Consider the following 24943-nt stretch of genomic DNA (forward strand, 5'->3'; position numbering starts at 1 on the left):
ATGCAGTCCACGCTTCCTCTGCTAGCATACAAATGACAAAAAATAGACATTGAGGAAGACCGTTGTGGGAGCTATTTGTGAATTAATAGCATTTCAGACCAAAATCTTTCTTTTTGCAAAATGATCTTCAAATACATGTCCTTAGTAATGGAGTGGAATTTAACTTTAAACTATATGACTTGGGTCTAACATTTTGTGTGTCATTCCGCATGTTTCCCCACAATGCTTTCTAGGAACTTTGACCCACTGACGTAATGAATGAGGTTTGTCTGTCTTGATATTTTCACACCACTATTCACTGGACTGAGACCAGGCAATTGTGATCATCTCTCCCAAACACTGACTCTGTCCCTAAGCCTCTCTGTAATTTATTTGGCAGTATACGATTTGGGCTATTATCCATTTGTTAGACATATTTGTGTCCAACCTTTGCTCTCCCGGCTGATGCTGTGAGTTTTTCAGGGAAAAACTTTCTTATGATGGTCTTTACTCGTGATGCCATCTATATTGTGCAGTATATGAGTCGCACCAACAGTCATTACAGCCAAGTATTTCAACTTTAATTTCATCAGACCACAGTGTGCATTTGCAAATGTAATGTGTTTATGCATTTCTTGTGGAATGACAGATTTTTCCTCACAGAGCGACCTCAGAGCCACTGACTCGGTGACACAAATTCACGCCAGTACGACTGACTAGATGTCACAGTATATGTTGCTTGTAACTCTAAAAACCGTGTCCCATACATAGGAAGATTGTTGAATAAATAAACACAACATTTTCATAAGATTGTGACAGAGTTCTGAGGGCAAAGGTGAGGTTCTATGACTGCAAGCTGGTGTTGGTTTAAACAGTGGCTGCCCTGATGCAATAAGGCTAGGCGTGGAACATCTGTGTCACTGTGAGGGTTAAGCTCCACTGCGCTCGCTATGTGCCTGCAAAGTGCTGGAGGCAGTAGAGTGTTTATAGCAGAAAGTGCAGAATACAGATAATTACCCAAGTGCCCTAAACGATCTTGTTACTTCTTAAGTTGCAATTACCAATTAAATGGATGTCTTGCAGCTGTAGGTCTCTCATCTGCAAGCACCACTTTGATACATTTGCCTTAATGTACATTATGTAAAGAGTGCCTGAACTGAAAGCTCAAATAACTGCAGTATTTTTGCATCTGTTGAAATGTGTTCTTCCCTTCTAGTAATAATTTGATCAAATTGTGAATTCCACCTTGTTCTAAAAATGTCAGTCATCTATAATGTAAGCCTACATTCACAGTAGAACAAGTAAAATATTTTCCTCAAACTTAGTATTGTCTGATATGAGCTACGTTGTAGACAGAGTTGCATCCTGCACCAGGTTTTAAAAAACAGCGTTTTGTTTTAGAGGAACAACTACTAACAAAGCTTCAAAGATTGCTTCTTGATGATTTGTCAAAATAAAACAAACGCATTCATGTGAAGCAAGACCTTTAACTCCCCAAAGTAGTTAAGCAATAAATGCTCAAAGGGCAAAAATCTTACTAATATCGAAAGTGTCAAACACAACTAGGTGACAACTGGCCTTTCCATTGCTTCTCAAAGTAGATTTAAAAAAAAAAAAGACTTTTAAGCCACAGACTTTCCTAAAAATGGATTGCTCTACAATGTAAGATGATGTAGTAAATGTAACTCCAATCAATTGAAAATCTGTTGATTTCTTGACCAAAAAAACATAAATTCCAACGGGCCCATGTCTCATGGATGTTGTTTATTAGCAACTCCAACAGGGACAGAGTGAGTACTCTTTCTTTCCCCACACAGTCTTTTGGCAGGAATTGTTCCCAACAGAAATCTGTGTTGGAATCACTTCTTGCCACAGGATTATAAAGCAACTGGGAACTTGGCTTTGAGGGAATCAACAGCCCAAAGTTGAGGGACAAAGATAGAACATATTTAAAGCCACAGCTATATTTGATGCATCTCTTAAGTGAGTTCCCACCCAGACATTTAACGTAACTCCAATTATTGTTTGTGAGCATAAAGTTTCTCAGATTAAAATGTGTTCATAATTTATCAGGTTTCAGACTTGTGGGTACAAATTTTTTTTGGGATTTTCTTCTCTTTCCCGGAAAACTCATCATAAAGTTTCTACTTAAAATATCCGCTATAGCTACCTTCCTCTCAAAAGTGATGTACCTTTTTCACTTCCATGCCCAACTTTGGACATAGGAATAAGTATAACTGACAGACTACAAGTCAAACACAACGGCAAAGAATCACTGGTAAAAGAATATGACGTAGTATTTTTGAAAGCTAACTACATGTTAACTAGTCACATCTAAACCTGATTGAATACCAAGTGTCAAGTATTCAGACGTTGATTAAAATAAACTTGCCTGGTAAGTTGTGGCTATGCAAAATGGAATATTTTTTTTAGTGTTGTGTCAAATTAGATTTGATGATTTTACAGAAGTGACCAAGTGAAATGAAATGGGGAGAGTAATCTATAGCTGTAGATTACACTGTAGATTACTTCCCCCATTTAAAAGCCTTTAAAAGGGTTATGAATTCACATCATGGATGCTGATGGTTGCTTTAACGGAAAAGCAAACTTAACCATTAGCCCTCTAAGGGAAAACAGATGCTTCCATCTTGTTAATACTCTGACCTCCTGCTAGGGCTAATGCCTAAAAATGAACACTGACGTTGTTAGTGCAGTTTCCTCTTAAGCTGTGCGTGTTCATCTGGAGTCCATTAAGACTAATCATTACGAGCGTGTGGAAGGAAATGATACCTTCTTTTCGGGGCTCTCCACCAGCTGCCACTGGTTGCTCTTGATCTGCTCCAGCTCATCAAACTTGGCAGTGACGTCATCAATGGTAAGCTGCAAAAGGTCCCAGAATCCAGCCAGGTCCTGAGATGTGGGTCGAGGCATGGCACTGGGGTCCTAGGAAACAGATGCTTGTAAAAATGCAAATAAAATAAGTCTTTTCTACAACTAACAGAATGGAGAATGACTCTCCATGTTGTCAATGCAAAAGTTTCAATCACAGTCATTTTTGTAGATATTTCTTGGGCTCCCAATCATTCAATTACAGTTTGATTTCCCAATTACAACCACTATGTGGCAGTATATTACCAGCGTTGGTTGCTGGCTACATCTAGCATTACACTTGTGAGTGTATTTTAAACATGAATTAGGAATTATTCACTAATGACCCAGTCAAAATTTGCTTGGCCTTTGAATTAGAGTTTTGAATGTCATCACCAGTTTTGAAGTTCTGTATTTTGCACTGTGTAAATCTGAAGTAAGAGCACAAAGACAGGCAGACAGAGACAGAGAGAGCCCTGTGATCATCACCTCAAACAACAAAACACAAAAACAATGGGAGCTTAAACCAAGAAGTGTTTCATCAGCTCAAAAGTTAACAATATTCAGAGCTTTTTATAAACACTCAGTGCAGTTCTTCCACCATTCAAAGAGTGAAACAGACTCATCTGCTTCTCTTTGAAAGATATCTGAAAGCTCGGGGCAATCTAAGGCTTGTCACTACCAATGTAAGACCTAATTCATCATCCTATTATCTTTGAGGAGAGCCAAACAGTAGGGTTATTCAAAAGAAGGGGGGAAAAAGCACAAAACAACACAAGTTATTAAGACAACAGACTTCATCCACCTCCACAATGATGCATTTCATTTTTTTTCTTTTAGTCTTATCTTTTAAGGCTCTGATTAAGTCTGTTTCTCTCTCTTTCACTGTCTGTCTCTCCCTTATCTGCAGAAACATCCCACTCATTGAACTTCATATTCTGATATAAGCTGACTTGGGGGATAGTTAGCATCAGAAAAGGTATGAAGTATGAGCAGACATGACATGAGGGCTAAACAGTGAGACGGTGATGCACTCCATTATTCAGACCCTGAGTTCCCATTCAACCTGCTGCCTCTGTGCATTAATGGATTGCCTCAACGCAGGTGCTGTTTCCTATTGGAATTCCCCTTTCGTCAACTGTGGGTCAATAGCAGCAGAGTGACTGCTTCGCCATCAATCTTTGCAGTCTATTTCTGGAAAGGTGCACAAATGCAACGTCAGGACAACTACCTGCCTAAAGTTTAGAGCGGGTGAGACCAATCTACATGCAAATACTGCTAAAAAAAAAAAAAGCATAGATAAGCCTTTCTTTTCCTGTAAACAAAATGAATATCACACGGATAAAATGTATTTGAGAATTACTCACCAGATTCTGTTGGCACAACCAGTAAAATTGCTGAAACTTTTGAGACATTAGTAGCTGAGCACTTCCAACTGCACTCCGGATTTTCCCTAGGACTGGAAGACACACACAACTTTATTACTGACAGCTTGGCACAAGACAGAACGATGAGCAATCGGCTTTCAGTTGGTCACAATAAGCAAATCAGCTCAAAAAGTGTGTGTCGCAACTCTGTTGTCAGCGTCACTGTTTTAATACTACGAATATTTACGGTGGCTTCACTGATGTGACGCCACTGTGAACTGTTGACGTCAGAGAGCAAAAATCCCAGCATGCCTTAGGGACACTCACTCTCCTCTGACAGGTCATGTTCCTCTGCTTCTCTTTCCATCTCTTTGCACCATTCCTCAAGCCTCTTTGTTTCGTTGTGAAGGAGTTGCATGAACCAGCTGCCGTCCCTCCGGAGGGGGGATACTCGGCCTGAGTCGGTGCTCTCCAGGCTGGGTTCCACCAACCAGGGTTCGGGCTGGGGGCTGGATCGCCCACTGGAAGGCCGGTAGTCCTCCCTATAGCTGAAAAGACCCTGCGTGCGGACAGTTCGGATGGCTCCATACTGAGTTGGTGTGCTGGGCTCAGAGTGGCGTCCGAAGGCGCCACCGAACTGCAGGCCTTTGTCCTCCATGGAAGGAAAGCCTTCCAGCTCCAAGTCTGCTTGCACCGCCGTGGTGACACTGTTGGAGCGCTTGAACCTCCCGTGCCTAGCAATGATGAATAGCAATGAAGTATACCAACTTGCGACAGAAAAAGGACAAGTATTACGACACCTTCATACCTTTTCCTGTCTTCCACCTGGATCCCTATGGAGTGAAACTGAGGAAGGCCTTTACTGTCAGCCTCAGAGTCTGCCACAGTCTCCACCTGGGAAATACACACAACAGTGTAAAAATGACCCTCATTTCCAGTACAAATACACACAAACATATTAAATATCAAGGATTTGCATTAGCTAAGAAACTTGATATACTATTATGTTTTGTTCACATTCTCAACTTCAACCATGTTGTTTTGAAAGTGGTTCCATTCTCCATCTTGTTATTGATCCAATTGTAGAGTTGGGTTACATACAGGTGGACTTTGAAGGCAAATACATGGCACTGCGTTTTATTTAGGGTTATTAGAATAAAGGAGGCTGAATGCAAAATGACTGTCAAAGTTTACAAGTTTTTATTTGCATAAAACATTTTGAAAATAATGAGTCATTGTAACCCGCTTAACCGTACATTTAGGTTCTACTTTTGTTTTGTTTTTTTTTGGTTTATCAATTATAACCTCAATAGACCTGCATTTATAACATGACAAAATACGAAAAAAAAAAACATATTGCATATAAATTCTTATGTATATTATGTTAAATACTTACTTGATTTAGCTTTTTTGCCAAAAATGGCAAACAGCATTGGTATAGTTTGTGAGAAACGTCAGTTGTAAGTTCTACTTTTCAAGATGACTAGAACATTGAGGCTGCTAGGTGTCTCATTACCTGTATACCAATAGAAGAACGTGGGGTTTTGAGGTACTCCTCAGCCTTTGATACCAGTACCGCCTTGTCACATGTCTGGACGGAGGTGTGACTCCCCACCAACGCATGCCTCTTGCCTGCCGCTGATTCCATGGCCATGTTGACCGCCTTGGTGCTGTCCAGGCTGTCCGTGGAGCTGTAGATAGGGCGCCCAAGGCTATCCGTGGTCCACAGACCTCCTCGCGAATGCCTGCCTTCCGGGTAGGCATCCTGGGTGGACTCTGTGCTGCTCTGGGCTGTCACAGAAATAAGAGGCTTGGTGGTGGCGCGCGGGGGCACAGGAGGTGGGGTCTTCTTGTAACTGGGAGGATATGAAACCGCTGGATAGCAAAAGCAGGATGAGAGAAGGGGGGGGGGGGAGTTGGGAGCAAAAAAACCCCAACAAAAAACAAACAAAAAAACGTGATAATGAAAAATGTGGCCAAAGCTGACAAAGGCAAATGTTGCAGTTCACCGCCATCACACATGGTGTGATAGAGGGACGTCATTGCATGATGAGATATCAGACATTGATTTAGCAGTTAAAGCAGGGTGAGTGTCATTAAGGTGGAAAATAGCAGCTTTCATTGGGGAAGAACAATGAAGGATTATGGGAAAGAACTGATAATTCTGTGGAAATGAAATTTTGATGACAATCCACCTGGGCTGGACTTCAAAGCAGAGTTACAAAACTGGACTGAATTACTGTATACTGGTTTCATATTGTATAAAACACTGCTTTTGCTGTGTAATAGCTTTATTTTTATGCTAAAAAGGGAAAGAACCTTTATTTTCCAGAATTTTTTTTTTAAATCTTTCCTAATTCTAGTAAACCTTTTATTGTGTGTTGTGACGTCTTATGTCATTTATCTTTACACCCTTATCGAAGGGCAGCATCTTTCTGCAAATTATTGACTCAAAGCTTATTTTTTTTTTGTCTGTAAAAGTTCCAGGTTTAAAGTTCCAGGTTAAAAACTGGAACAAAACTGTATTCTTGTGAGGGGCTACTGGTAACAAAATGCCTAAAGCTTAAGTTGAAAATTGAGTCTTTATTATATGTGGAGACAATGTTATTTGACTCATTGAATTGGAATAATGATGAATCAGGTCTCCAATTGTCCCAGTATATTGTACGTAAAAAAGCAGGAAGTAGTCAAATTATTTACAAAAGTAAAGTTCTTGTTTACTGTTTGTTGAGAGATCAGCCTGTGTTTTATTAGTTATAAGTCAGATGGTTCTATAGTTAAGTAATTTCATTAAAAGCTGGGTAAATCTATTCACCTTTGAATGACGACTAATCAGTGATCCACCATTAAGCTCAAAATGTGCGATTTGAATTTTTAATTTTCAGCTTTTTTCTTGTTTTCAATTGAAGTTTCCTCCATAAAATGGAGTGAAATACAATAAAATGAAACACAAAGAAACACAAACGTTAATCACAGATCACAATGCAAATCTGCGGCAATCATGCTGAGAAATACATATATCCCCTACAGTATGTGATATCCTCCTTTGCTAATCTGCTCGTAATATATTTCATTTAGTAACACTCATCCTCAAGTTTACATAAAGGATGTTATCTAATAAACACGATAAGTGAACAGATTATCTAATACAGGAATGTAAGTGTTCTTTTCCTGCTGAAATACCCCCGGCATGAGCGTAGCTATCTTTAAACGCACATTCTGCACACACACTGAGGACATGTGGATTAAAGGAACTCTTTTAAACTAAATCCTATCTTAGATTTGACTTCTATCCAGCATAAAGGGGCTGGAATTCTGTGAGACACAGCAGGTGGGTATAAGAATATAATGGGCGCAATGACTCAGAGTGTACAATAACTCCACACTTTCTATTATTACACACTGGCACTGACTGAATAACTTTTTAAATTGAAAACGTTACAAAGTGCTCAGTGGCCAGCACAGAACTCAATAACATAAATGTCAGGCTTTAGCAACTAGCATGAAAAGCATATATTTGTATGCTTTAAAATCTGTTTTGCTATTATATTTTAAATCTGAAAATTCCGAGAGTCATACCTTTTATTAATTTGGCTCTGGTAACAAACATTCTAATAATTCCTGTAAAAAGCTGAAAAATGTTATGTGAAGCTGAGAAGGAAATGGAGAGGTCTTAAATTTAAGACAATGATTAAAATAAAAAGGGAAAGCTAACCAAACAGCAGATGATGCATTGTGAGGATATTAAAGGGAACTGCATAAGGTGAAAATTTGGTTTAAGAAATGAAAGTCAACCTGAGACAAACTCAGACTGAAGTTATCAGTAATGAAAGACAGGTGCTACCACACTCCGTACCAGTAGGTGGCGGTAATGCATACCTAACACTTCTTGGCAACCGCCAAGAAAAAAACCAAGGAGACGAGGGAAAGACGCCTGTTAATTAGCTAACACAAACCTGGTGTGTTGGAAGGAAAAAGAGAAAAAACAAAACAAAAAAACAGCTAAGGTAAGAGATATTCATATGAAACGTGAGAGTAAAAGCATATGTTTCCCAACGATAAATGTATTAAAACCCACCATTAAATTGTATGTTACTTTTCAAAGACTACCCCTATATCCTTTTTAGAATCAATCAAGTGTATGACATTGTCGTTTCCCTTGGTGGTTCAAATGAAATTGATGAATTTAGTTTCTGCTCTACCGGAAAGCGGAAATGTTGTTAAGATAGGTCAACCTGACTTTTAAAAGCACTACTTTCTCTGTCACAGTTGTGTGTGCAAGACCTACTAAGCAACATATTGAAGGAGGAATGTCATATTTTCACAGTAAGGCCGGTACTCCCCTAATAAACAAGTACCGCATAGAGGGCATTTGCAGCCAGTGAGTCAGGAATCAAACTCTTTAAAAACTCATAATTTGGCCTGTTGTGGTACTTGGGGAAAAGGTTAAAAGGTCTCGCAACATCTTTAAAAACTGGCAATATGGGCAACAACCGAGTAATCACAAAGTAATCATGATTAGAGTAGATGGGAGTCTCTCAAAAGCTTAATGATAATGGCTGTATTAGGCCACCAGTTAAGCGAATACCAATCACATCTTTTGAAGTTTAATCATACACTTTATGAGTGCCTAAATAATTAATACGTTTAATAAATTAATTATTAATGAGAAGTACATCTTAAATCATATCTTTGATGTATCTCAACAATAACATATTTATAATATGATTTTTTTTTTTGCCTATCTTGGACTGTTTCTGCAGCAATATAAGCCTTTAAATTTTTTTCTTACACAATATAGGTTCAAATGGGGAAATGCAGGTACTTGGACAGAACACTAGATGTCCTCCTGTAAATTGTCCTGTAAAAAAAAAATCTCTCAATCTTTGTAAAATTACTTCTAAATATTCTGATGTTGAATTCAATGCAGTTAAAGGTTTTGAGATTGATTTTATAGAATAATTTTATATTGCTATGTCATTCCACAAAGGTTTAACCCTGCTTTTTAGAATATATGTAATAAATGCATTCATTTTTTGTTGCTTTTGCACGATTGACCAGTTTAGGATGGAAACACAGGCATCCTTCTGCTGTGCAGCCCTCTCCAGAGTGCAGAACAAATAAATCCGATCCATGGAGGCTTGTCTGCTATTTCGCTTGTTGTGGACGTCTACAAAGTTGCTTCTGATCTATCAGTCACCATGATGTTATCACTGTCCACTGTGATTTTTACTTTGGTACAGAGAGCTCTGCATGTTGCCCAGCTCAGCTCTGTGCAGAGCAACCCCAATCTGCCATTGAGCAACTACACGATGTGTTTTTAAGCACCCACGACCAACATGTTGATGGGGCCTTTAGGGTCTAGTGCAGCTTTTAGAGCTCTGGGTTGTTTTGGCAGCAAAAAGAGGACTAAAACACCTTTAGGAATGGTCATCATAGTGTGTTGCCTGATTAATTTACTTTTCTTTTTACTTTTGACAGATAAATGAACTTAACTTCAATTATATGGTTTTGTCATACTGACCAATCAAAAGCCTTTTAAAGCAATCTCGTCCTAGTGCTTTACCCATAGGCACATCTACATGTTGCGTACTAGATGACCAGTATTCCCATTGATCCACTACCACCCCAACAAGGTGCAAGTTTTAAGGTGTTCTCAAGGGTAAAACGTGGAATTAGAATCAGTCTAGTTGTGAGTTGTGAGTCATTGTACACTAAGGGACTGCCCTGAACATAAAACACAAACTATTTGACATTGAATGACCTTTAAAGTTAAGTCAAAAGCAGTGTCAGCAACTATTTAATGACAAGAACTGGAACATATAATCTAAAGCTGCTGGAGAAAAGAAGAAAATTTAATGTCAGTACAAACAGATGCCTGAAGGAGCACCAGAAAGGGGAGATTTTGTGAGATGGATGATTCTTCATGTTCTGCCTGCTAAAAGAGCTCAACCTCTTGAATTCTGTACCTGAAGTTGAGAAACATCCATCACGAGATTTATAGTTTCAGTTGACCCGCTGGTTAAATTTACACAGACCAGGAAAGTTCATTGTCCTTCATTTATCCAGTTGATGCTGCCTTTGTTAAATTGAACTGTTTGACTTTGCATAATTGCACGAAAGCAGATCGGTAAATACATCCCCCCACAGAGAGAGAAAGCAGGACTAAACAAACCTAAATTAAATTCTACAAATTGTGTTGCTGTTCAGCTTACACACAGTCAGTACCTATGATAATTTACAGTTTTTTTATTTTCTATAACCCCAACAGGTCAACATGGCAGCTCAATTTGAAATTAAAATGGAGACATCATTGTTTTTTTTTTTTTTTGTTTAAACACGTCAATGTTATAGGGCATTACTCTGCAAGGTGCTACACATGCAGAGTCTTTGTCCATGTGGATTTGATGCAAAAATATGGTGGAGTCAGGTTGTCCAAAACACTCATTTTCTCATCTTGTAAAACCAAATCCCATAGCAGCTTTTTACTCTCTATTAAAACCTGGTAAAAATAATTGTTCTATGTTTTCCAAATCAATATTGTCTAGATGTGAAGTGGTGAATAGTCATTGTTCAAACACCATGTGGTAGGTTTACGTGTGAAATGTTAAGTGTACTTAAAGTTTAGAACGATATGTCTTCCCATTTGTTTTGTTCTGCTTTTAACTCCTACAGACGTGTCTTTACTACGACTGGAAAAAAACAAACACAGGGGCGGTATAACACTGCTACCTGGAGGGGGCTGAGCACGGTCCACACTGCATGAAGTAGGGAGACGAAACTGAATCCCTGTAAGGAGGAAGTAACATCAGTTAGGAAGAAAACATAGAGGTAAAAGTACACTCTTAAATGGGTTCATTCAAATGAATATTGTATAGAAAGACCACTTCAAATTTCCTTGAATAAGTAATTCATCAATGAACTACTAAGGAGAAAAGCAAACACAGAGCTCTTAAAGCACAATTGTATGTCGTTGAAAAAAGCGTTTTGTTTTTTTTTTAAAAATATGTTACATGTACTCTCATTGTAAAAAATAAAGCTCTTTCAAGCAGATCTAGTTGCTACACGGGTTTAAAATTTCTTAAATCTAACATCATCTTTCCAAAACCACACAATACAACCCATTACCTCTTATACAAACAGAAAATGAACCTTAAAACAAATAAAATCCTTGGATTCAAAGAGGGTGTAATTTTGTTAATAAATTAGTTGGTGTGGGATTAACTGGAGCCAAAAACATATTATGCTGATGATACTGTCATTTTAGTACCTATGAGTCTTTCTTGAAACTAAAATTAGATACATGAAACTATTTTTATTCGTGCTAAGGCAGGTAATGTTTCCACTGCCACACCAGATGATACAAGTATCTCAAAAGCTAGGCGATGTTAACACCGTCCTTTGATGTTTTCATCACATAGTTCTTAAAATAATAAGAGTTTATTAAATAGTGTTTTGTTTCCTGAAATTACAAACTGTTCATAATTCTGTTTCTATAAAAGCCATCTATAGTTCCACTGGTCAGGAGACAAAAACAGTTAAGGTTAAGCTCCTTATTTCAGCTTTGTTAGAAGAGTTGATGGATATTTATAAAGATGCATGATATCAGGAAAATGCTTTGAAATATTTATTTAATCCCCAAAACATTTCCTTCTTTTCAGTCACTAAATATCCTTACCACTCTTCTTTGAGCTTTGGCATCCCAGCTAAAGAAATGCATCTAACAGACGTTAGTCCGGTGAAATTACTGATACAATTTTAATGCACAGAGAAATAATGCACTTGTTAGCATTTAAGACTCTAATCATCTTGATTCTTATAAAAAACAAGATGCTCATCTTCTTTTAATAAATAGGACCCAGCCTGGAAGTAGAATAGTTTTTCACAATTTATGAACTATTTAGTGTTTTTTCCACTGTCATTCTTTGTAAAGTATTTTTATGTTTATTCAAACAATAGAAATTGTAAGAAATGTCATTTTCTTTAGGGGAAGTTTGCATTTCTCTCTCTGATAACTTGATTTATAACACTACTGAGACTTGTTGGTTTCTATACATTCATGTCATTAAGATTAACTGATAAATCCTACAATAATTATTATTTTTTACCACGAGTGTACATTGTGTAACAATCTTAAGCAATTCCTCTGCATGTAAATTGTATAACTATTGAAACCGTTATTCAGTAATATCTGTGTTTTCTTCTCCAAATGCATTTTCTTTTAATAGCCCTGAAGCAACTTGTAACCTTGATGAGCAATGTCCATGAGCAACATTCCTTATACAGCGTCTTAAAAATGTTGCTGTGCTTGAAACACATCTTTGGGTGTTTGTCTTTCATAGCTTTGCACAACTTCCTTTTGTAGGCAGTTTTATTTACCCATTTGAATACATTAAATGTTTCAGTATAATAGTAAACCAACTTCCAACAGACTTTAATACTGTTGGCAAACAGTTTCGGAATAATAGCAGTTACTAGGAATGTGACTCATCTACAATGCTTTAAATCTAAAAAATAAGCATCATGACTCTTAATAGTTTTTACTTTGTACTGAAACACACAACATCAAAGAACATTCGTTTAAATGTGTAAACATTTTGCTCTCCATGTCTATATTAAACATGCATACAAGACAGACAGGAAATTATCAACATGAATGTGAAGCTACAGTCGTTGTATAAATATCATCTGAAATGATTCTCAATTTTTAAAGTAGACAAGTACTTTTAAATGTGTTTTACAAGGTAACCATTAAGCCATTCAGAAAGAGATTGCGTCTCTTCTTAGGAGGCACAATCCTTCAGTCGGTTTTGGACTGCACTGTAAAAGTAATGCCCAGAAAGACTTGAAAGATCATCAGGTCCTGAAAAAGCAAAGCGAAGTGTTGTAGGAATAAACTGGAGTCGCTTTCATGTTACATATTAGCAGAATTAACAAAATGAGATTAAGACAACAAAGAACAACAAGAAAGTCAGACAGAATGTGGTGAGAGACCCAGACAAAGAACACAGTTCTGAACTGGAAAGTAAGAGAGTCTGTCTCTGTTCTCTATTTTCACTTTTCGAAAACAATTTAAGAACTATGCATGCTGCAGTAAAGCATTGGGACATTTTTAAAGATTCATTTCCACATTTTGCTAAATTTTGGAGTGATTGGATCAAATAATTTTACTTGTGATATACTTGCAATGAACACATTGTGCTGTACTTAATTCAACTAGCATAAGCCAAACTTTGATGACTCAGAAACTTTAGTCTTTTTGCAAAATCTGGTTGAGGTTTCCAATTAATCAATTAGGTGTATATGAAAAGATCTAATAAAAGGAACATTTGCATCAACTCCATGGAAACCTGATGCTAATTTTGTCACAGAGAATGTGACAGACCATTACTCTCCTTCATTTGCAGCAAGAATTCTCAAACCTGTTCCTTTGATTTCATGACTTAAAATTTCAAAAACAAATTGACAAAAAAATGCTCAGATTGTGTCTCCACTTCGTCCAACTCCCTCCATTTGCGCTTCAGGCCGTTCTTGCCAAAGTTGTGGGCTCAGACTGGTAAAGAGGTGCTGTCCAGGCTGCTCAAGTAGGGGTGTATTGTGAATGAATGATGTGCAGCGATGTTTCTTACATGAGCATGGGGGCTGAAAATGTAAAGAGTGAAGGATAGCATGTATGTATATGCAATAATGTGCATTTTCTGTAAAAACTAGGTTATAGCCTATTTTCAAATTATTACAGTATGTGGACAACAACATATTGTCATATTACAGGGAGACTATTATTTTAATCAACATTAAAAGTAAAATATCATCTTTCGCAAAAAAAAAAAAAAAATGTAGCAATATTTCTCCAAAGACATGTTATGGCCAAATGTGATGGGTAATTACACCTTTTCATCTGTGACGAGCATTTTTTGTTAGGCTGGAAACTGAACTTCTTAGAGGTTTTCTTCAAAAATACCACCGTTCCACAGGTTAGTGAAGTACTTAACTAGTTGTTGTCCTGTCAACTTATTCTCTCTCCATGGGGGAAATGGTCATGTCTTTTCTTGCTTTCAAATATTTTACTTTGTGTGCATTCTTCCAGTTACATGTTAATTTCGGATTAACATATATATATATATATATTTTTTTTAAAAGAGAGTTTAAGAAAACACCATCTGTTTTTGCAATGTTTACCAAATGAAGCCCTGTGAATGTTGTTAGTGATGAATGAATAAATGGGAAAATGGATGAATGAATGAAAGATTAAGACAAATAGGACCTCATTCCAGATGATGGTACTGGACTTACAATTTCTTGAACAATTGTTTTGAGGAGGCCTTTACTTCTTACTAATTAAACAATTGTAAAATATAGCCACATACATATATACATACAGTGGTGATGCCCCCATGGTGCAAAGTGACTCGACCTTTACGTTAGATCCTCACAACAAACCAAGACGAATCAATGGCCAGATATCAACAACTAAAACACCATTTTTGCATGTTAAATTGCAGATCAAAATAATAGCAGTATTGTTTGAAAGAGACTTCTACCAAATAATTTCAATTTCAAAGCCACAATCTAAATTTGGAACAAGAAGGTTTGACATTAAAGGTGGCAAAATCAAAAAGTCTTGATTGAATGCTTCATAAAAAAAGTTTTGAGAGAAAACTATTTTTAAGGTCACCAAGCAATTCATTTTTAGAATTTGTGAGGTCAGAGGTGTTTCTAGTAACACTTTTCCTTCACAAACACTAAAACTTGATATGTTGGTTATAAAGACACATCTTTATATGCATATTAGACAAGCAATAACTTTGTCAAAGGAGGTAAATAAACTAGAGTAACTGAAAATAAAAGCCTAATGCTATTAACTTTTTGCTGTAAAATGCTTGCAAACCTCATATTTTCCAATATGATTCCAACTTTGTTGATCGGTGACCTTAATCTAGCAGGTTTCAGCTAACCACTGACTGGACAGTTTAAAACTTAAAAAGTCTAATTTTATTTTATTTTTTCCCCAATCAAGGAAAACAAATACTTATCGGCTCACTGAAGTCCTCTTCTGTGTGGTTGTAATTACTGAGAGAAGAACATCCTAAGGTCCATTTTTCCAGCACCACTAAGGCTGGGAGCAAAGACTGTACTAGGAGAAAGTCGTGAATGTTTAACAGCAATAAATGTTTTGTCAACTTTTAACCTCTGTCTATTGGATATGCTTTGATCTGGAAATGTTAGCAACCTGCAAGCCTGGCCTAAAGATGAAAAGAACTGGACTATTCAAGAGTAGACTAAGGATCTAGATCATCTTGGAATAAAGACTACAGTTTTAGTAATCCTACCCTCAATCACTGTTCTCTGTTAATACACAATAGGAAACCCTTTTGTCTTTGTACCAAATATGAACAAAAACAACAAAATAATCATTTTGCTAATCAATGGAAAGAATAATCTTAATTGTCCAATCCAAGCTTAACAAAACCTAAGACCAAAACTGAACACAACTTTTAATGAATCTACTCAAAATATGAGCTTCAATTTATAAAATGAGTGACAAAAAGTTGTGTTTTTTCACAGTATTGTAATTTTATGATTTGTTTCACCCTAATTCTCTGACATTAAACTAACATCAATTTTGCTATTTTACATGTTGGAGAGTGACTATAACATTATAAATTATTGCTTTAACGGAAGCCATTGATTTGTTGTGGTTTGTAGAATAATGTTGATTATAATCTACCTTACTGGACAAAGTTTTAAGATAGGAAAAGGTAAACTACTGCTTGCTGATTTTGTTTTCCTCTGTTTACCCAAAGAAAATATATAAAATGGCTAAAGCAAGAAAGTGAATCACTTATATTGATGAATTGAACAAAACTGTAACATTAAAACAATATTAAATCATAATTTAAAAAAAACAAACTAAATAAATTAATTTATGAACACTATACTGTGTATCATGGATCTCTCTACTGTGGTATGTTCCACCTTAAATAAATTTGAAATGGAACATTATGTTTTATGTATTCTTTAAATAAATGCAAAGGTTGCCATTGAGCTAACACAAGGATATAAACTTTTCCTCCTTTGCTACCTTTCTTGATTTTGCTCATCATATAGAATCTTTAAAATTCCATTGGATTCAATGTAGAAACAGATGAAAACATTTAAATGATTTAATATATATGATGACAGCTTCAACTTATGATGCATCTTATTTTAACCAAAGTGAAAATGTTCATGAGAGACAAAATGTGTGAAAAGCTGAAGTAACAACATGGAGAAAAGAAGATTTTAAAAAAGCAGTTCCCTACCAGACCTACCGTACTCCCTACGCCCCCCAGCTAAACTACGGGCGCCTAAAATAGGGGAAAACAAAAAGAAAAACAAATAAACCAACAAAAACAAAAAAGATGGCAGCTCAGCTGAAAAGAAAAGCATATTGAAGTAAAATACACTCTGCCTCATCTATGTAGTGTAGCTGTGTGTGTGTTCAGATGTGTAGACATTGGACACATGCTGCAAGTGAGATTTATCTTCGAATGCGTAGTAAAGCTATGACCCCCATTTTGAGTACAACAAACTTAAGCATGATAAACATTTTAATCCACTGTCTTCAATCATTTTTTTGAAAACACATAAAGTTAAAAAAAAAAGACAAGAAACACCACAGTAGGCAATGGCCGTTAAAGAAAAAACATTATTTTCTTTAGTTTAACAAAATAGACAAAGGCTAACAAAAATGCAGGCTAAAGAAATGTTTTACAAAAACAAAATGTTAGAAGTTTTCCTCTAAACTGCAGTATGAATAGAAAATAATACTTTATCCAAGACACTTGGATTAAATAAGGGAGAAAAACACAAAATGGGAAAGAAGGTTTATATTCAAGCAGTTTTACAAGGTCAGAATCCATCCAGAAACCTTTGTCCTACCTGGACTTCACAGATTTGGCACAGTTGTTGCATTAAATCTCTGGTTTACAAGTAAAAGGAAACAAAACGTAGCGAGATGAGAGGGTGTGGTAACATATTAGCTATTGTAAGCAATGCAGAAACTCTCACAAACACTTACTGTAGATATTTCATTACATAAAATAAAGTTGCATGTTTAAAAATAATGGTGACTATCCTGTTTTTTTTTTCTTCTTGAGATTTGTTAAATATTTAATTCTGTGTATATAGCTATAGTTATATATCATTTTAAAATATTTAGATCTGTTTATTTTGCTACATTTCCACTTTGTTCAAGGAAAGGATAACATCTTTGGGCTGTGTGATAAAATAATAATGACAGGCTGGAATAATCTACCTGGCCAAGTTACCTAGAATCTATTGATTACTGGTTAGCTTTTTTGTAAATTGAGAAAAATGATATACTAACAATTATATACTAGCAGGTCTTTTTGGGGGGGATAATATGCTAAAGTGTGTACATTCTGAGTGATGTAGAGAGGATTTTTTTTCTATATAATGGCACAAATCATGCAAATGCTACTACATGGCAGTAATCTCACCAACAACCTCTTAGATTTTTAGCATCATGTGTAAGCTATAATGTTAACTATCTGAGGAAAGCACGTATGTTGTCAGTAAACTTAAAAATGAACAGCTAAATCAAAGCATATGTATAATTTTGTTAATAACATGATCGGTACTTTTCCAGGTTCCATTCTATTTCAGCCAGTCACGCTTTGTATTGTTTATTAATATTACAACTGGCACATACTTTGATGGTATACATATAGAAATAAAGGACTTGCATAGCATGAATAAATGCAAATTGAAGACATCATGACTTGCCAGTCTACAGCACCTTTAAATTTGTTTACACGATTAAAACAATAGGAAGATAATTAAATCAGAAAATCTAGCATTAACAACTCCAAAAAAAAAAAATAAATCTAAATAGTGGATGTTTTTTTATTTTCATTGGATTACTAAAAGATGTTTGTCACAGTCAAGAGCCTTCTCCTCTGATTTATTTGAAAAAATCCAGCATTTGGCCTCAGTAATGATGTTTTAAGTGGAGTAATAAGTCAAAAAAATTTGAAATTTCTTCTCAGTATTGCAAGTGGCTATGTTTGACAATAATCTCCATTGCACCCAATTCTTCCAAGCTTCATGGTTACGTGTTTTTAAATCAATAAGTAAAACATGTCATTGGGAAAATCTCCATTGTAAAAAATACATATTGGATTTTAATAAATTTTACCGAAAGAGCAAGGAAAATACGTTTTGAACACATCAATGTTTTTCCCAGTTAAAATTGGTCTCATGGGGTTATTGAGGTGATCTTCATAAAAGATGCCGGTGGCAATTAAAAATAGCAATTCACACATACAAAGATATCAAAGTGAATAGGTCTATTAATTATGTGGAATGACTCAAGGAATAAGCATTTCCCACCTGAAGGAAATTCAATGCTAAAAGACATTCAAAACCATAAAAATATATGTAATCTGTCTGCACTTATAGTGCATATAATATCGGTGTGTATATAAAGACCTAATTGATGGCCTATAAAAAGATTTTTAATACCAATCCCTCAAAAGCATGTTGAAAGCAATTGCTTTTGCGCCTTCCTGCCAAATATACTGATGGAACTGTTTATATTTCTACAGATCTGAGCATCCCAGTGACCCGTGTTCTACCAAACACCAGTCACAATTTGGAGTTTCTTCCAATATTTATGTCAGAGGAATCAAAATAATTAGAATAGCTGTTAAAGAGTCACTGACCATTGTGAAAAGGCCTAGCCACATTGGCCTCTGTGCATGTTCACTGCACAAGACTCCCCTGATGAAGAAAAAACATGTGGAAACTATAATATTTGATGCAGAACATTTGAGAGGCCAATTAAATACTGGGAGAGTACAGTCCGGTTAGATAACATAAAAAAATTAACCTTTTGGATGTCTTTGCACATACCATATTTTTTATAGGGTGTTATATTCCTGATTTTAAAGCAAGACACACTAAGGAAACTTTCACTTGGTTTTAGATTCCAAGAATGTGATACGGTCTTGATAAAAAATGAAGATCAGAGTAACTACAAGAGAGCTTTGAAGACATTTGAAGGAATGGACCACAATTACACAATATAAACACCTAGTTTATATGCAAGACTCGCAAAGCTGCCATTAGCTACAAAAACATTTCTACTACACATTTAACGCGTTTTAGTAAATGTGAGCAATATTAATATCTGTATAACTCCAATTTACAATACATAATTTAATTTATTTCTATGTGTGCAATCCTTGGGATGAACACTTCATGTTTGTAGCAATTTTAGAAATTGAGAAAAATGTTCACATGTTCAAGACATAGATTTCCTTGCTTTTTAAGACAGAGCAACTGCAAGAATCCCAGGGTCGTTTCTGCATTTTCTTGTATGGCCTCAAATTCAAATTCAACTCTTTATCAATGTAATTCAAAATATTATATGTTTGATCAATTTTGTCTTTTGGTAGTGTAGAAATGGAGCAATTTTCGTTTTATGAATCAGGCGACAATGCCTTTCTTTTTATGCCTTTTCAATGTTGTTGGCCTTAGATCTGTTCATGTCTGTGTGAGCTTTGGTACGCCACGTCGGCAAAGTGATATAGGAGGTGAAATGGCTGTGGCAGTTAAGAGACAAAATAATGATGGAGACCCCATATCCATTAAGACAGGAGTCCACCTTAGCCGTCACTAGTGAGGCGGTGTTGGAACATTCAGCGGTATTACACTGCACCTCTGGGGACATTTCTAAGAGGTAGAGGCCTTTGTCGGCTCTGATTGTCTACTTGTAGGGATAATGTTTAATTATTACAATTCAGAAGTTACAAACTGTGCAGGTCTAGATTATGGGAAAAGTTCTACAATTGCTGATTATGATCAAATTAACTCAAATTAAAAGCAACATTTAAAGAACTGATGAACGTCTGTGTTTGTGTCATAGTGTCTTTTAAAATATAAGACACTGTATCAAACATGTGAATACCACATACAAAATAGGAGAAATTACAAATTTCATCATATGTGCCAAAAGAAAAAAAACACTGTTGTTGACAATAAAACAAATAGCTGGGAAAGAGTAAGAAGTAAAAACTTTAAGAACCACATTTACCTCAACAATTCCTCGCAGTTCTATCAGAACACAGTATTTTCTGTAACTGCGAACAGTACAAGTTTTGAATATAAGTTTGTCTATATACAAAATGATACATGTATATATATTGTACATTTATAGAGATGTAGCATGAATTTAGTTTGTGCTGGAATGGACTAAACTTAATATTTTCATCCTTTGTGATCAGCCTGAATCGCTCTCCTGTTTCACCTTCCTGACAGAGTTGGGTCTCGTGGTCACTCAAATTGAATCATTGTAAACAATTCTGTTTGAGGATGAAGTTTTGCAGAGCCTTGAGACGAAGCATTCAACACAGTGTTGTGGAAATGTTTACAAACCTGATAGGGTGTTATATTCCTGTCATTAGATCATGGTATCTTCTATTTAAATAATGTTTGTAGTTTGTTTAACTAACTCGTAAATTTTTTTCAGGAATGCCCATTTCCGCTGTTACTTGCTACAAATGGATGAAGGCAATGGCAAAGGAATGCTTTGATTGAAATAACTAGAATGTCAGTAGTATATCAATATATTCTTAAATAATGTATTATTTAATGCATTCATTACAAAACTATGTTTTATAAAGTTATAAACGTATTCACAGTATTTTTTCAGTATATGCAGGTGCTTAAGATGTTTCTACGTAATGAGAAACTGGAATTAACATGATCTATTCAGATTAATGTGCAGAAACATGCCACTATTTGCCTCCCTGTATAGTAGGTGTTTTTGGACCAACCAGTTTTGAAGGCTCACTGACAGTTTGGAAGCTGAATATGCTCATAGTGTTATTTTTAGACTCTGAGCTTCAGATATTAATGATGATTTAAGTGAATGACATACCAGAAAGCTGTAAATAGGCTAAAATCCTCATCAGCATATGTTTTCAACACATAGTGGGTCTCTTATGCATTTTGTGCAGGATTGAAGGAGAGGGAAGAGTGACTGTACAGAACCAGGATTGGCTGGGCCTGGTTTGTGTAGTATTTGCATGTCCTTCCTTTGTACGTGAAGGTCACTGATTTTCTCTCACATACATGAGATTGTATTTTGAGCAGGTGTAATTCTAACCAGGATTATGGGAAGTATAAAACTCTGGCTTGAATGATCCGTCTGTCCGAGATTGGGCCAAACAAGTAGAAGGGAAATTAAGAAAATTCCTCTGAATGAATTGCAATCGGAAGGTGAGCCCATGGAAGAATCTCACATCAGCAGCTTGTATCCAGCATCTTGTTCCTTTGGACATGATCCATTACACAAGATTATATAAGTAAAGGCTTGTTGATGATGAACAGGTAAACTGAGAGGTTCCATTTAAGTTTCTGTATTTTTTATTTTAATTTTTTTGATTGACCATGTGATGTTTTAGGTGTCTACGCCAATTTTCATATGATTTTCTGTCACATATTTTAGTATTTTAACTTACTTTCCTTAATATTGTTGTAGGTAATGAAATCCTGATAGGGACTTCTATAAAACAAGGAGAAATTTCTCCTGAAAGGTACTAAAACCAAGAAAAGGTTTCTGTGGTCCAAAAACACCTTTTTATTAATTTATAAATTAGAAAGAATCCCATTTCTCCTTTTACTTCAGCTAGGTCGTGCCCCTACATTAGTTTAACATTGACACCAGTGGTGAGGGTTTTCCAATTGCACTGCATGATGGATGTTCAGGGTGAAGCAGTTTAGCGTTTTAGGCCTGTTTATCACTTTCGACTAACTGAATTGATGTTTAATTTCATCAAAGACTTAGAGACACAATTAAGGCCTTAAAATGGGATTCAGTCTAAATATTCCTTACATTTTCAATTATACGAACAGTATTTCTCTCTCTCAGTAATTAAGGTATGTAAGGACAGTGAAGGATAGCTAATGATGCACTTTTTGGCACTTGAGGATCTGAAATATCAGCCACATTCTCTCTCGCATTCATATCTTACCTGACTCTGGTGTAAAACAAAATCACCCTCTTTTATTCCATGGCTTAGCAAGACACTTGTTAAAAAAAATACTTGGAAACTTATTGTAAGCAGTTCAAGAGATGACAGACTGTGTCTGCATAGAGTAAAGGGACATATAACAACAGCTTTTCTTTACATATCTGGCTCTTAACCTGGATCTTTTTAAATCCTTTTACAGTATGCAGAAAATGCAGATGATTAGAATGACATAGACAGATATGACATGGGCCCACTGGTGTACTTTCTGCTCCACAGTTCTAGACTGGCACTTCTGTGACCACCTGTGTGGCCACTTGTGTCTGACTGCTTATGAGCCTTTTGCTTCTTGTTAATCTCCCATGGGAAGTCCTCTATTGGTAGTGGACTGGCAGGACTGCCGGACCCCTCCGGTGTGCTCTCAGGAGTTCCTTCGATGATTTCAATTCGAGGTGGGTCCATAAAGTCCATAATGCTGAAAGGTGCTGGCTCTGGTTGACACATCACTGACTTGTCCTGTGTATGATGTCTAACTGACCAGCTTGAGCCTGCTTGAATTCCTATGGACACTCTGTCATCTGTCTGTGTGGTGCTGTCACTGCAGGGCTCCCGGCATAAAGTCCACATATTGTAGCACTGAGTGAAGTTGAAGAAGTTGCTGTTGAAAGTTTTTAACTCTCCACAGACATCTCTACGCAGCTCTGCTAGCTCGTAGCGCATTGCAGAGATTTCATCCTTCCATTGCAAGTTGAAGGCAGCGACCATGTTGGCAGACTCCTTGAAAGCCTGGAGCGCTTGGGGTACTGGTGGCTCAGTGGTGGCAATGGGTGAAGCAGCAGGGACCCTATATGAAGGTGGCGTTGCTGGGGGGACGGAGATGGCTGTTACAGTTGAGCTAGTGCTATGCTGGCTTCGAGCAGCGGCAGTCTCTCTCTCTAGCCGTTCCAGCTCTGCATAGGCAGAGGAGCTAGCACCGTCATCATCCTCTATCATGTCATCATTTAGCAAGGATGTGGCATCCACAAGATCATATCCCTCTGCAAGAAAGATGCGAGTATGCAAATATAAGGACATTCATGGTGAAAGGAACAACTGGAACATGATCGGATTAGGATTTAAAACTAGAATGGTCACATATCTATGGAAAACTTGCAGTATGTGAGAGAAAAGGAAATTAAAATGCAGCAGACTTTGATATAGACACTTTCAAGTGTTTGCAAAAAGGAGGAGGAACACCCAACAAATCACATCTGCTACATTAGAACTGTGGAAAACCTCAACATTTGTAATGCGGGTGGAATGCAAAGCAACGTTTCATCGTTTGCTTTTTAAAAATCAGTACTGACATTAATTGTAAACTCAGTGAATGTTATACATACTAGAAGAGTCAATAAAACAAATGTCTTTTGTCACTTTGCTATAATTATTTCCAAAAAAACTCACATACTGTAGGTTTTCACAATGTTTTTACACTGCCTTCTCAGTCCTCACAAGGCTTCTTTCCATCTTTTCACTGCACAGCACAACAAAAAGTAAAATACATCAATCATTATCAATCAGAAATCCTTTCTTTGAGGACCCCTTTCTTTGAGCATGCCAAATATGTCCCAGCACCGTGTGCCATTTTGTGCAAAAGAAAAGATGTAAAGGGAGTAGAGGAATCACAACCCACAGGGTTAAGAAGCAAATATGAACCCTATTGAACATATCAGGTCCAAAGTGGCTGATAAGACCGTGCAGAGTTGTATAAAACCCAGCAAAAGGGAGAGGTACACTCTCTGCCTCCAAGGCCCCATCAGAGCGAGGCTGCAATCCCACAGTCAAAAACAGCTGACAAACTCAGTTCCAAAGGTTAGACTTTGCCAAAGATGGCCTTCAATTTTTATGGCAAGGAAGAAATAAAATGTACACATGTACAGCAGGCAGATTCTGCCCTGACAAATGGTTGGAGACAGTGGCAAGGCAATGACATTCACTGCTATTTTATGGTTTTGACATGAAAACATTCTGAAAGCTCTTTGAAATTACATGTCTGATGTGATTACACTTAGAATATGGTCTAAAAACATTTAAATAGAGACATGATCAACAACTCACAAAAGCCAGCATCACATTCATCACTTTAAAATTCAATATTCAGTGGTACAAATGTTAAAGAAGAAACAATGTCTGAGATTTTATGAGTTGTTTGGAACTGTGTTTGCTACTTAGGATAACTTAAACTTTATGGTTCTATAATTTCTACTGAGAAGGCAGTGCAAAAACACACATATACATAGATATGTATGCATGTCAACATTAAAATACCTGAAACAATCATCCCTGATGCCTCCAGTTGTTCTTTTCCCCTGGTTATCCTTCAACATCTGGATGGTCAAATGTAGAGGGGTTTGTAGCTCGTCTGCCCTACGGAGCATCATGGGATTCCTTTTCCCATTCAATGGCCCTCTAACCTTTGGGTTCAAACTAGTCCTGAATACTTCCATTATAAAAAAAACAAAACATGACCTGATATTTTTTAAATAGCCTTATTTGGTGATTGCATTTTATTTCAAGACGACTGTTCTCCAAGAACTGTGCAAAAGGACACCAATGAACAAGTTTGTAACTAATCACCAAGTAACTATTTTTCTGTGCTTTAATAACTTTTATTATAACCTTACTAACTTCTAAAATACAACCTTACTCCAA

At 36.5% G+C, this 24943-nt stretch overlaps 1 protein-coding gene and 1 long non-coding RNA gene across 6 annotated transcripts in view; one reads left to right on the forward strand and one right to left on the reverse strand.

Moving 5' to 3' along the window:
• LOC106962735 (disks large-associated protein 2-like) overlaps positions 1-24943 on the reverse strand; it is a 98450-nt gene that overhangs the window by 1376 nt on the left and 72131 nt on the right. For 3 of the 5 annotated variants that reach the window (XM_015057314.1, XM_015057330.1, XM_015057350.1), the window contains 7 exons: positions 16517-16561; positions 10947-11003; positions 5731-6089; positions 5023-5108; positions 4542-4948; positions 4215-4306; positions 2770-2922 (listed from right to left, as the gene is read on the reverse strand). In XM_015057314.1, the coding sequence (XP_014912800.1) occupies positions 2770-2922; positions 4215-4306; positions 4542-4948; positions 5023-5108; positions 5731-6089; positions 10947-11003; positions 16517-16561 (1199 nt within the window). The remainder of the gene's footprint in view (positions 1-2769; positions 2923-4214; positions 4307-4541; positions 4949-5022; positions 5109-5730; positions 6090-10946; positions 11004-16516; positions 16562-24943) is intronic. The other 2 variants (XM_015057323.1, XM_015057340.1) reach the window with 2 other exon arrangements.
• On the forward strand, positions 6120-13524 carry LOC106962790 (uncharacterized). Its single transcript, XR_001428057.1, has 2 exons — positions 6120-8221; positions 10890-13524. It is a non-coding gene; the product is annotated as an uncharacterized LOC106962790 (long non-coding RNA).

The sequence above is a fragment of the Poecilia latipinna genome, unplaced genomic scaffold, assembly GCF_001443285.1.
Source record: "Poecilia latipinna isolate Pla-1442-1.1 unplaced genomic scaffold, P_latipinna-1.0 Scaffold61, whole genome shotgun sequence".
Taxonomy (NCBI): domain Eukaryota; kingdom Metazoa; phylum Chordata; class Actinopteri; order Cyprinodontiformes; family Poeciliidae; genus Poecilia; species Poecilia latipinna.